Below are 13,738 nucleotides of genomic sequence, written 5' to 3' on the forward strand. Positions count from 1 at the left end.
ATTTTGACTAGTTTTTATTACCACAAATGAAATTTAATTAGTATAAAAGACATTTAAAATTATACACCTGTTTGACACTTAAACTGGTACAGTAGACCGGAAATATAATTCTTTATTACTTCAACCTTTACCTGTCAGGTAATCCAATTACCCATTCAGTCTTGTGTCGGTATAGATCAAAGTAGGATAAGGGCAATTAATTCCTCGGTGTAGAGAGTGAGCTCGTTATCACAATAAACATTTACCTGATTTTGGGAGAGATTACTCCCAAATTCCTCCCAACATTTTGGGAGGAAAATCGGAGTATTTCGGAGTGGCTCCGACATTTTCCGCGGTGTAGGGTGTGGGAGAGTTGGTACTCTTGAACTGTACTGTATCCAGTAATGGCAGACAAATAGCGATAAGGTGTATTGACTCTGATCATGACAGCTTGGGGATTATTTGTCCAAATAACTATGACGTATTGAAAGGCTATTATATTTTTTTTCTTTGACGCCTTACATAGACGTTGCGTCAACAGTGGTCAAAGAAAAAAAATATAAAAGGCTTTGAAGACCTCATAATTATTTGGACTCCAGGGGGATTATGTCCAAGAAAAATAGAAAATAGCATCAAAAACTAACTGTCTTACAAAATATTGAAATGTTTTCTGATGGATGTCAATAGGGTCCAAACTAACCAAGTGCAGAATCATTTCCAACAACTTTTTTATTTTATATTTATTCATATTGTCAAGTTCTTGACATCTCATGATTTAATCGTGACTAAAATCATGCAAAAATATTTATCCTTGGCAATGTGCTGCTTAAAAAAACTTAACTGCATATTTTTCATTGCATTTCACTAGTACATCGGCTTTTAAAAGAGAAGTTGAGAATAATGATCTTGCATAATAATTGTTTAAACATACATTGTATACATGTATTTCCACTATTACTGTTTATTCCCCTCCTGGAAGTTCGTTGAATTCTTGGGGAAATCCTTTCAGCATTCTTATTGACATTGAAACAATGACTTGTCATCTATTTTTGGTTAAAATGTAATTAATTCATATATCATTTCATATACATGATATATATCATTTGTCTATAAATACTTGAATTGGATTGGTCAGTTAAAATATTCTCTTGGTATACACTTCGATAAACCTTATACACTAAAGCCTCGAAAATGTATTAAAATGAAATTTAAATGAATTCCGTGAAATTTCATGAAGGTTTTGGCAGATTTACGTCATGGCAAAACACGACGTCATTTCATGAAAAATTTCAAGGGAAAGATAATTATTATTACAGTCAGAGCTTAGACATAAATAAGTCTGAATCTGCTTTTGACTCTTATCTAGTCTAAATTTGTAAGTTTTAGGATTTGTCTCCCTTTAATGCACGACAAAATGTAACTTTAATAAGCATGATAAGTCAGATATTGTTAAGCAAGAAATAATTGACCAGAATCAAAAAGTTGCAAATATCGACTCCTACAAGTCGATAAGTTATCAAAATTGGATAACTTCAAGACCCACGCATATAAAAGGTCATGCATCTAACTCAAATAATGACAACATTGAAAGACAATGCTTTGTCTTCTAGATAGAAAAATATGAGTGAGAGTTTCAAAACTCGAAGATAATATTAGTTCCTTACAATGCAACCACCTGGAACCAAACTTAATATCAATATCAACATAAATACAATAAATGTAGACCTAAACAAGTCTGTCATTTTCTGACTTAGATAAGTCTAAAATTGAAAACACATTTTTATAATAAATACATGTACATGTTTTGACTTCTTTAAAGTCAAAAACAAAAATCGACTTGTTTATGTCTGAGCTCTGACTGTTACAATATAATTACATTACATCATTGTACATTTACGCTTCAAATTGGAATAATATTTGATTAAAATGAAGTTTTTGAGGTGCTATTTCATTTTAGATTCCAATGCATTTATCAGACATTATGGTTTTAAGAAAGTCAAGATAGCGGCATACTCCTTAGTTACGACATGCCATTGTGCTTTTAGTGGTAAATATAGCAGCCATCAAACAAATAATGTAAATTAATAATCTTGTATGTTTGGCTGAAGAATTATCATGATTATAAGGATTTAACACATTTTTAGTTCACCTGGCCAACATGGCCAAAAGGGTTAAAATTATTTATCAAGTCGAGATCTGTATCTGCCCTGAAATTTCCAGATAAATCGGACAATGGGTTGTTGGGTTGCTGCCCCTGAATTGGTAATTTTAAGGAAATTTTGTTCGTTTTCGTTTATTATCTTGAATACTTTTATAGATAGAGATAAACTGTAAAGAGCAATAATGTTCAGCAAATTAAGATTTACAAATAAGTCATCATGACCAATATGGTCAGTTGACCCCTTAAGGAGTAATTGCCTTTTATAGTAATTTTTTAACAATTTTCATTAATTTGGTAAATTTTGGTCAGTTTTTACAAAATGTTTTCCTCTAACTAAAAGGCCAATTGCAAGTTCATAACAGATAGAGAAAATTGTAAGTAGCAAGAATGATCAGTAAAGTATGATCTACAAACACATCACCATCACCAAAACACAATTTTGTCATGAATCTATCTGTGTGCTTTGTTTAATAATAATATGCACATCATTGGCACATAGACCAAGGTGAGCGACACAGGCTCTTACATTGTCTTAAGAGCCTCTAGTTTAAATGGAGAATACAATTTTTAAATATATATCACAACAATTTTATTAAAATTGATCTCAATACTTTTTCAGTTTTTAAATAGACAAAATGGCTATGAGAAATTTGGTGGAGGGGGAATGTGGTGGATCAAATTCACTGATGAAATTGACGTCACATTTCACACAAGATAGAGGATTACGACAGGTATATATCTGTTTAAGAAAGACTGATCTTAAAAATATTCTATTGCAAACTTTTTTCTTATTACCTGTATTATTATAAGCTAATAAAAAAATAAATCATTAAAACAGAAAAAATGATAGTTAACAGCTGAGCTGCTGAAGTAAAGATGTTCATTTTTTATCTGTCATTGTCAATGTTAGAACTAAACACAATTATAAGTAAGTTAAGGTCACTGTACCCAACACCTTAACTGAAAGAGGAGAGGGATTAATATAAGTTGCAAAACTTGTTTCCCAATCCACTGTAAATAAATATGTTTAAATAAAAAAAACCTTAACTGAAATTAATTTGGCTCGTTTAGTTTTCTTGAAATTTTGACAAAGTATTTACTTTGACCCTTTGACAAAAATATATAAAAAAAATAATTTGAACCAACAGTTTTATCAGAAAAAATACACTGGTTATATAGCAGTTTGACCAACCCTTATTTTGATCATTGAAAAGCTTAATATTCCCTTAACAACACAACGTCATTAAAACGTTTAGCTGATTTTACAGAGTTATCTCCCTGTAGTGTTAGGTACTACCTTAAGTGATACATGTTCATTTGTCCTGTTTGTATATCATTTGATTTGATTGATAAGTTATACAAATAAGTTTAGTTTTTCTATATCTTTACATGTATTTCATTTATTTTTACTTTGTAAAATATTTAGAAAAAAATTATGTTTACTTTCAGGAAAACTTCAGTCATGGACGAGTCCAACATCCACAGCAAATGGTAGTATTATATTATATTATATCTAGTTCCAAGTTTTTTAAATCGATTGCAATGAAGCCTTTTACATTAAAAAAACCTTACAGTTATTAAAATGTCATATCAGCATGATCAGTATAAAAATAAGAAGATGTGGTATGATTCCCAATGAGACAACTCTCCTAGAAAGAGACTGAATGAAAAAAAGTCATATCAGTTCTCAACAAAATAAACTATAATCTATATGCATGAAACATATGCAATCCATATTAAAAAAGACTAAAACAAATCAGCCTGCTTTTTTTTTGCTATTTTACAAAAAAATTCCTTTGATGGTACTGCCTTATAATTTCTTTTAACTCACCACAGTAGAGTGACATGAAAATTTTCACTAGAAACTAAGGGCGCACATGCCATTGTCAATGTTAACATCAACATCTTCATAGGCTAAATATCAATAAATAGATTATCATTGGTCATCATAACTTGGATGCTTTTCTCACTTTTGCTGTACTGTACTGGCTCTATCAATCTTGTTGAGATGACCAACAATAATCTATCAGCATAAGAGAGATGAATTACTAATCATGCTTTCAATACATTGTACTTCTTATTTTTTATGCTTTCTTCAAATAAGAAATGGGGTTACAAATTGTGTTTCCAATGTGTAATCTTGTATATATTTGTCATATTTTTCCACCTCTTTCCTTTTCTTGTCTGTAACAAAAACTTTTCAATGGGTAAAATTTAAAAGAAATTATAAGTCGAATGTATTTATATTTGTTTTCAAATTTAATAAGCAGTAACATAATAAAATCATATTTGGCATGAAGAAAATATTTTATATGTTGCAGCCTGGTAGACCAATAGGACAGTCAACAGAAAATGAGGTAATTAAAAAATAAAGTATCAAGTGTGGATCAAGACTTATTCAAAAGGTGGTTTCAAACATTGAAACACCCCCCTGGTCCTGGATTGTCAAATGAGAATGGCTTATTAGGGTGTTTTTTTTCTCATCAAGAGTTGTTAAAGGTTTGGGACTTGGAATGAGCTATAAGATATGTGTGCTGTGTTCATTTTACACTGTTCACAGCCTAATACATGTTATTCAGCATTTAAATGGACAGTGAAATGTTTATATGACTTACAAAATGGAAAATTTAACCAATTTTTTTCTAAAACAGTATTGCATCATATTTAAAAATACCATAAGCATTAGAAGTTCTTTGGTTGATTGCAGTTCAGAGAATGTAGTTTATCGAAAGAATTTTATTGTATAGACTGAATTTACAGCTCTCCCTTGACACCATTTGAGAGTATGATCTTAAGGAAACGATTATAGTCCGTCAGAAGGGAGCAATAAATGGCTGACTTGTATTAAGAGAGAGCCATATCTCTTGCACTTTAAAGACACCCTTGTTGATTTCCAAAAAGAGCAGGCTAATGCCGCTACAAGGCAACACTCATATCCGCAAAGTGGAAAGGGATAGATATAAGTTTCAAAACTTGTTTCCGAAACCACTATAAATAAATATGTTTTTAACTAATTAAAACTCTATATATTAGTTTTACATGTTAATTTTGAGAAGCTTACTATTTCCCTAACATTAGAACATGATATCAAAATTTTCAGCTGATTTTAAAAGAGTTATAATCTCCCTTAGTGTTGTGTACCACCTTAATTAAGTTAATTGTGTTTTGTTATTTTGTTCAGTTAGTTGATGAGTTTCTGTCTAGTCAGAGAATTACAATGGCTCCACAGACATTCCACATGGGTGGATTACTTCAGGAAATGAGAGAAATAGAGGAAGCGGAATTCAAATACACACCTGAAAGAGGTAGGAACCAGTTAAATTATCAAATATGCAAATTAAAAAGATTGAAATATTGTAAACCAAACACACTAAAAATGTGAATTCAAAAACACACCTGAGAGAGGTAGGAACCAGTGAAATTTTCAAATATATGCAAATAAGAAAGATTTAAATATGGGAGATGAAATTACACAAAAATTGTTAATTGAATTATACACCTGAGAGAGGTATGATCCAGTGAAATTTATCACTGAAATTATCACATATGCATATAGAAAGATTCAAATATCAGAAATCAAATCACACAAAAATTGTTTATTCAAATATACATGCATCTAACATACCATAAAAATTTGTCAATCATCTGCTATTAGAGTGAATCACAACTTATGCAGGCCCGTAGCCAGGAATTTCCAAAGGGGGGTTCGTTTGACTCACAAACTCGACTTTAACAGTCACAATTCGAACAGAACATCGACTTTAACAGTGCTTATTAGTTTTCAAGGGGGGGTTCGTCCGAACCCCCCGAACCCCCCCTGGCTACGGGTATGTTATGAAAGGCATTACTTATTGATAAGTCCAGATCTCATCTGACAAGGGAAATACATTACTGATGAATTTGAAATAAATTTGAGAAAGGAGGTATTGATTATTTCAAACATGTTATTTGTAGTGGTTATGGGGAATTATCCATTCAATTGTTAAGAAACTTCAATTTCAGTAGAACTTTCACCTATATCCACAAATTCCACAACAAAATAAATGTCTCTCACTCAAATAATGAAAAATTCCCGAACAAAAAAAGTCTTGAGTGTGACGTGGGATTGCCAATTTTTTGTAATTGTGACATGTGAAAGTCAAATTATTGTGCCATGTAAATGGGAAATGAAGTCTAGCGGGACACCGGAAATTCCAAAAAAAAAGAGAATTGCCTACGTACATACAAATGTAGTGTTAGTGGGGTATGGGAATCTGACAAAACAGTAAGGCAGATCGGGAATCAGAACCCCCAAATGAGACAAAGATATGCAATAAACTTTATAATTTCACATTTTAGCTCCAGCAATTGCAGAACTTGCATCATCAGACTCATGGGCTCAGGAATTTCTCACAAAAGAAGCTGACAGTCCTTCAGAGAAATGGTCCAGTGATTATTTATCAGAAAACCCCACTCAAACTTTAGCTCCTACTAACCTTAAATGGGCAGAGGAATACTTGGATCACACAGAAGCACACACTAGACCATGGTTACTAATTATGGAATTGATTTAAAATAATGTTGTTTTATGATAATTTTACACAACTTCTTTTTGATTTAAAGAAAGTATACAACACAAAAGTTTTCTAAAAATTATTTGTAATTTTTCTGTATTTTTGTAGTCAACTGTTCTTTCTCAGTATTAACATGAGTCATCTGCAACTATAAAAAAAAACCTTTTACTTATAATCAATGCATATGTTAGCATATAAGGGACCGGTCAAAATTTATCGTCACATAGGACCGGTGCAAAGTGAAGTAGGACAGATACTTTTTTACGGAATCAATTTTGTTGGGACATCATTTTTTTCACAGATAATATCCATAGGACACAAGCTTTTTTTTCAAACGTTCACTTTGAAATAATTTTTATGATACAACATGTAATTTATAACAAAACTTGAAATAACCAGGTATAATATACAATATGTAAAAATAAAAATTATTATACATGTAAAAAAATTCAGATAGGCATCTTTAATTTTTTTTATAACTTTTTCAAATCAACTTGGATTTTCACCAAACTATGCAACTATCTTAGATATATATCGAGCTTACTGAATCCCATTTCATTTAGTTTTTTGTTTTATTGCTGTAAAATTTAAAAATTAAAGTAATCTTGGTAAAAAAAAGCTAGGATTTTCAATTCGGACAAAATAGAGATACATGTAGTACACTTTAATTTTTTTTATAACTTTTTCAAATCAACTTGGATTTTCACCAAACTATGCAACTATCTTAGATATATATCGAGCTTACTGAATCCCATTTCATTTAGTTTTTTGTTGCATTGCTGTAAAATTTAAGAATTAAAGTAATCTTGGTAAAAAAAAAGCTAGGATTTGCAATTTGGACAAAATAGAGATAGTACACTTTAATTTTTTATATAACTTTTTCAAATCAACTTGGATTTTCACCAAACTATGCAACTATCTTAGATATATATCGAGCTTACTGAATCCCATTTCATTTAGGTTTTTGTTGTATTGCTGTAAAATTTAAAAATTAAAGTAATCTTGGTAAAAAAAAGCTAGGATTTTCAATTCGGACAAAATAGAGATACATGTAGTACACTTTAATTTTTTTATAACTTTTTCAAATCAACTTGGATTTTCATCAAATTATGCAACTATCTTAGATATATATATATCGAGCTTACTGAATCCCATTTCATTTATTTTTTTGTTGCATTGCTGTAAAATTTAAGAATAAAAGTAATCTTGGTAAAAAAAGCTAGGATTTGCAATTTGGACAAAATAGATATAGTCCACTTTAATTTTTTTTATAACTTTTTCAAATCAACTTGGATTTTCATCAAACTATGCAACTATCTTAGATATATATCAAGCTTACTGAATCCCATGACATTGAGTTTTTTTATGTTTTACTGTAAAATTTATTTTCACTTATATGGTGAAGTGCAACAAACATACATCATGTACATTACATCAACCAACAAAGTTGCAAAAAACAATCTGGGGTCACATCAGGTACATTTTCTGTAAAAGGGAAAATGTTAAAGCAATTACTACCATTCCTAAAAAAAAAAACACATTCCAAGGCAACCTATGGGTCTTCAGGTTAAAATATACATAGAGAGTTATAAAACCAAATGCTATTCAGTTTCATGTTTCTCCTGGAGCTTGTTTTTATAATTAATATTTAAAAGTATTGATAAAATTTTATATAAAATACATGCAGCTTCAATAATTTCTCAGTTTAACAAACACTTATTTGTGGTTTGATTGCATTATGCAATGTCTTTGTTTTTTTCAATGCTATATTCATAGTACAATTTATGATAATGCCATGCCTGTAATTGTATGTATATCAACAAAATAAAACATGAAACTGTTGCTTTTGATCATATTATAAAGACAACATATGATAAATGCCTCTATTAAGTATACTTTTATTGACAATACATTGGAAAAGTAGGATAGGACACCAACTTTTTTATTACTAAGTTGGCTTAGGACATCATTTCTTTTCAGTCAGAAAGCCATAGGGTTGTAACTTTTATTAAATGTTTTTATTTTTTGCACCGGTCCTATGTGACGATAAATTTTGACCGGTCCCTAAGTAGATAAACTTTGATAAAGACAAAATTCATTAATAGAAAATAAAGAATGATCCAAACAGATCATAACACAAAGCTGGGAACAACTATAGGTTACTGTAAGTCCTTCAACAATGAGTAAAACCCATACTGTATATTAAACTATAAAATTACAGGGAAGAAGAATTTAAAGAATTGGATGACACAAAATGGTTGGATGAATTTTCGTCAGAAAGGGAACAAAATAAAGATTTATCAGATACAGCCAAAGAATTGTTAGGATCCGTTAACGATCCTAAGTTTAGTAATTCTGAAGTAAGTATGATTAACCTATCTAACTGTTATTATGCCTTTGTCTTTGGTGAAATCCATTTTTCTGATTGGCTGATATAAAATTTTCTTAGGGTTATTTGAGCTCTTGCAAAAAAAAGATACTTTTAATCAGTCAACCAGAAATTTCCTGCAAATTATTTTGTCAGTTAATCATTTATTTGTTCTGTTCTGCATGACTTTTACATTGCATGTAATTACAACCCCATCTTCAGCTCCCTTTCCGCTGCCAAAACTGCACATGCTTATTCACACACTAACTTATTGAATGAAAATTTTATTTCTGTCAAATAAGGCAAATTCTACTGGCCTCCTGGCAAAAACTTTTATGCAGGCATGCCAGACCAAAATGATTTGCATGTAGGGCAAGTTAATATATTATATAAGGGCATGATAGTTTACTTTTAGAAGTGACTTGCTCACTTGATAAGTTGTTTAAATAATCTTAGTTCTACTCTTAATTATATCTTGCTAATTTTCTGAATGAATGGAAGACAAATTCAAAAAAAGTACAGATAAAGTGTCCTCCATTCAGTAGATATTTTTTAAAAGGGGAAATTTTAAAGACAATATAGCTTTTTAATGTCATGTCACAATGAATGTATTGGCAGAATTCTTCTCTTTATAACTTTATAATGTTACATGCAAGAAGGGCATCATTGGATATCTGTTTCCCATAGAATCATTCTCCATTTATTTTTTGGAAAGTGAGAGTTCATTTTTACCCATGATATGACCTATTGTCTATTAGAAAGGAAAAAATTAATTTAAATTTTTCAAGGTCTGTTATTAAGAGAAAATTAAATATTTTACCATTTCCTTTTTTTTTCATTATTCACAAATTTCTTTTTTCGAAAAATTTTGACATGTAATTTTTGTCAACAGTTTATGAAGTTTGTGAAGCGGATAGGGGATGGAGAAATTACAATAGAGAATAATGATGTTATAGAATTGTCCCAACAAGACAAGGCTGAAGATTGGGCTCAGGAGTTTTCTGTAAATCAGGTATTTCCCAGTGTGACCATCATTGCAAAGCATTGAAATAAAGGACATCTTACCTTCAGTGAGACAAGAAAAAGGAAGGATAGTGAAACAAATATACTGTCAGTCATTTACACCTCCCGTAAAAACTGATCATGAATCTAACATATTTAACTTTTTTTTTGGGGGGGGGGGGGGGGGATGGGGAGGAGATATCGAAGACCTTCTTTCTTTGGCTCTATATATTTCAATTTATATGGTTAATTTAAAACTATAAAAACAAATATCAAGATTCATGATATCAGAACCAGCATCTTTATTTTTTAAGGATTTTTGTCAGCAGTTATTTACAATACCCTATCACCTGATTTGTTGTTGCTCCTTACCAGCAGCTCTATGCTTACTGTTATCATCACATTTCTTACCTTTCCCATGTTGGCTTTGGATTCTACATTTTTTTTAGCAGAATGACTTACCTTTGTCACCATTTTTAAAGATCTTATTACTGTTAATTCAGAAATTATCACAACATTTTTATTAATACAAAAGATGCGACTTGGTGACAATCGCATAATAAAAACTCTGATTCTGATATCTGATACCTAGCTATGTAGAAATGCAGATTTTCCTGAAATTGCAATGATAATCAAGCATTTTTGTCATTTCTTCAAAAATCACAATAATATCTGAATTTACAGTATTTCTTTTTAATTATTATTGCTCATTAAATGAGATACCTTGCATATACATATATACATTTTAAAGCAGGGTACATTATATATCAAATAGAATTTGAAACTTCTTAAACAATTATAAAGAAATATTATTTTTTGTAGTAATTGAAAAGCTTCTTTGTAAAAATGTTGATGAGAGCAGACCTTACAGAACAACAACTTTTAGTTCTGTTTCAACATTTTTACTCTTTTTTATATATATTTTTTTTATTCAACTACATAATTTTGGATATTGAGTTGAACTAAATTATTGTGATCTTCCTTTAGGCTGGTAAATCATTAGTTGATCAGTGGGAAGATGAGTATGCTGAGATGACAGGGAACCAGGATGTAACAGATGAAAACTTCTGGGAAAAGTTACAAAAACACTGGGAGGATGTTGACAAGTAAGTTTTATCATGTATCAAGATAAAAAAAAAACATTTAGATTGTACACTGTTCTATAGGCTAGCTAGTATATAAAAAAAGTTGATATTAACAATTAATTCTCTTTCATGTCTTGTGAAAGTACTTTAATACGTTGGTATCAATTTTCGTGGTTTGAGCAAAAGTTATATGTTCGTGGGTTCTTAAATTCATGGATTTTAGTTTTCTAAAAAACAAATCAGAGTGAGGAATTGAAGCCATTAGAAACAAAGATTACAAATTGTCTCAATTGAAGGATAAGGCTTGAATAATTAACATGGCCTATACAAAAAAGACCTTCAGGAAGTTAAATAAACAAACAGTTATTTTAAGATTTAAGATTGGTCTATCTTAATTTTTTCTCTCAAAATAAATGCATGCACTTCCATAGAAGTCACAAAGAACCAGTAGTCAACCTGATGAAATAGTCACACAGTGAAAAAAAGGAAGTAAAAGAATCAATGAACTTACTACCTTTCTATTGTATGTCATAATTGTACTGTAAATACAGAATGTGTGCATTTATTATTGTTAAAAGATGGACTGAAATGCTAATTTAATTATCTTGTATACACAAAATGTTATTTAAATTCGAGATGCAAGTTTTTATGTTTGTGAAACCTTCCTATTGCAGTTTTTTTCAAAATTTTTGAGCAAAATTCTTGAGCACTTGTATAAACTGACAGTTCCTATAATTTTCTATTTTTATTTCAGAACTACAAATGATGGTCATCCATGGCTAACAGAATTTGAACAAACAGATCCATATAAAGTAAGCTACAAAAATGTTCCCATCCCCTACAGCCATATTTTCATAACTACATTTTATCATAGGCTCTTTTGAAAGGGACATTATGGTTTGAACTATCTATGTGTCCATTCCAAAAAATGATTTGAAATTTGCTTTAGAAAAGAAAACCTTTTGATAATCATGATAATTGTCTGAATTGTTGTTTTTATGTTATGCGACTTTATAATTCCAAAATGGGTGCAGTTTTGATAGAAATCTCCCATGCTAGTTTATTGATGACTGTGATGTTGTTTTTTAGTCCAAAGGTTCAAACATTATCATCAGCAGGTGTAAATAGAACAACTGAAAGGGCTTACTAAAAGAAAATAATAAAAAAAGTTCCGATAAAATATTGCATATACAACCCATTTAAGATTATTATACTTCACGTTAAAATGCCATATTTTGATTGGCTAATACGAGGGTGTCAATTTACTCTATCACATGGTTGAGAGGGTGTCAATTTTGTTGAATGTTACCCTCTCGTCTAAACCAATCAAAAATCGACAATTTAAAGAACAATGGATAGAATTTACATCAAGTAGTTGAATACAATGCTTAAGTTTTACCTTTTGGCTCAAATTTTATTATTTAACCCAAAATAAAAAAAAACAACATCTGTCTTAATTTTTTTTCTTTTTTCTAATACTTGTAAGGTTGTTATATTAATGTTAGTGATTTCATAGAAAATCCTTTTGAAATAAAATTAATCTGTAAAAGACAAAAATGGTAGGACGTTCAGTATAATAAATTAAATAACACATAGCTGAGAGGGTGATAGAGCAGATTGGTATCCCTAGAAAAGCATTGTCAACCTTGGCTTCGCTGCAGTATACAATGTTTTCTCGGGATACCAATTTGCTCTATCACCCTCTCAGCTATGTGTTATTTATATAATATCATCCCTTTAACCTCTAACTAAATCTTTGAAATTTTGTATAATTCTTGACCTTATTGTTTACATTTTGTTTTTAGACAATGAATGGAAAGGTATGGTACCCTCCCTTTATATATATTCAGCTTCCAGCACAACCCTACAAACACTGTCAAAAGGCAGAAATTAGGTCAGCCAATGTTTTATCAAATTTACTGAAGGCTGCAACAGCACTCTTGTAAAAAAAACATGTCTATGCTTTCCCTTCATTCAGTTGCGACTGATGAAAACATCCATGTGTCTAACATGTTGATATTTTTTTTTTACATCTTCCATTGTTTGTCATACAAGCCACTTTTAAATTTGCACACAATCCCAGGTTAAATATTAGTTGTAATAAACAATGTTAATATTTTAGACATTACAGCTCATCTATGTAAGCATGCAATCCAAAACTGATCGACTTGCTCGCTATGTCTGCTTTGATGTTTGCAAACAATAGGTAGATAGAGTTTCTTTTCGTTTAATATATACTGGGATTTGAATGGACAATAAAAATCGACATACAATGTGAATGTGGAACTTAACCTTGAAATGAAGTTTATGTTTATTGTCCAATCAAAGTCCAGTATATAGTAAACAGACTTACACCCCAGTTCTATTGTTATATTTCATAGTTTCTATTCTTGAAACACATGTAAATGGAATAGAACTACTGAAAAATACTACCTACCTGCTGTTTACAAACATCCAAACAAACATACACTGGCAGACCTATTTGGAAAATCACCGCGATTTTTGTAAAATATTCGGTGTTTTTTGGCCAATCTCCGCGGAACGGAGAATAAATAGAGGTTCATCGTAGATTTTCCGTTTTACAGAATAT

At 30.5% G+C, this 13,738-nt stretch overlaps 1 protein-coding gene across 4 annotated transcripts in view; it reads left to right on the forward strand.

Moving 5' to 3' along the window:
• LOC134693213 (peroxisomal targeting signal 1 receptor-like) overlaps positions 1–13,738 on the forward strand; it is a 41,001-nt gene that overhangs the window by 3,024 nt on the left and 24,239 nt on the right. The window contains exons 2-11 of one of the 4 annotated variants that reach the window (XM_063553947.1): positions 2,760–2,871; positions 3,590–3,631; positions 4,462–4,497; positions 5,322–5,445; positions 6,479–6,668; positions 8,915–9,053; positions 9,954–10,073; positions 11,051–11,169; positions 11,903–11,960; positions 12,954–12,968. In XM_063553947.1, coding sequence (XP_063410017.1) covers positions 2,776–2,871; positions 3,590–3,631; positions 4,462–4,497; positions 5,322–5,445; positions 6,479–6,668; positions 8,915–9,053; positions 9,954–10,073; positions 11,051–11,169; positions 11,903–11,960; positions 12,954–12,968 — 939 coding nt within the window. In that variant the 5' untranslated portion in view covers positions 2,760–2,775. The remainder of the gene's footprint in view (positions 1–2,759; positions 2,872–3,589; positions 3,632–4,461; positions 4,498–5,321; positions 5,446–6,478; positions 6,669–8,914; positions 9,054–9,953; positions 10,074–11,050; positions 11,170–11,902; positions 11,961–12,953; positions 12,969–13,738) is intronic. The other 3 variants (XM_063553948.1, XM_063553949.1, XM_063553950.1) reach the window with 3 other exon arrangements.

Source organism: Mytilus trossulus, chromosome 12, assembly GCF_036588685.1.
Source record: "Mytilus trossulus isolate FHL-02 chromosome 12, PNRI_Mtr1.1.1.hap1, whole genome shotgun sequence".
Classification (NCBI taxonomy): Eukaryota; Metazoa; Mollusca; class Bivalvia; order Mytilida; family Mytilidae; genus Mytilus; species Mytilus trossulus.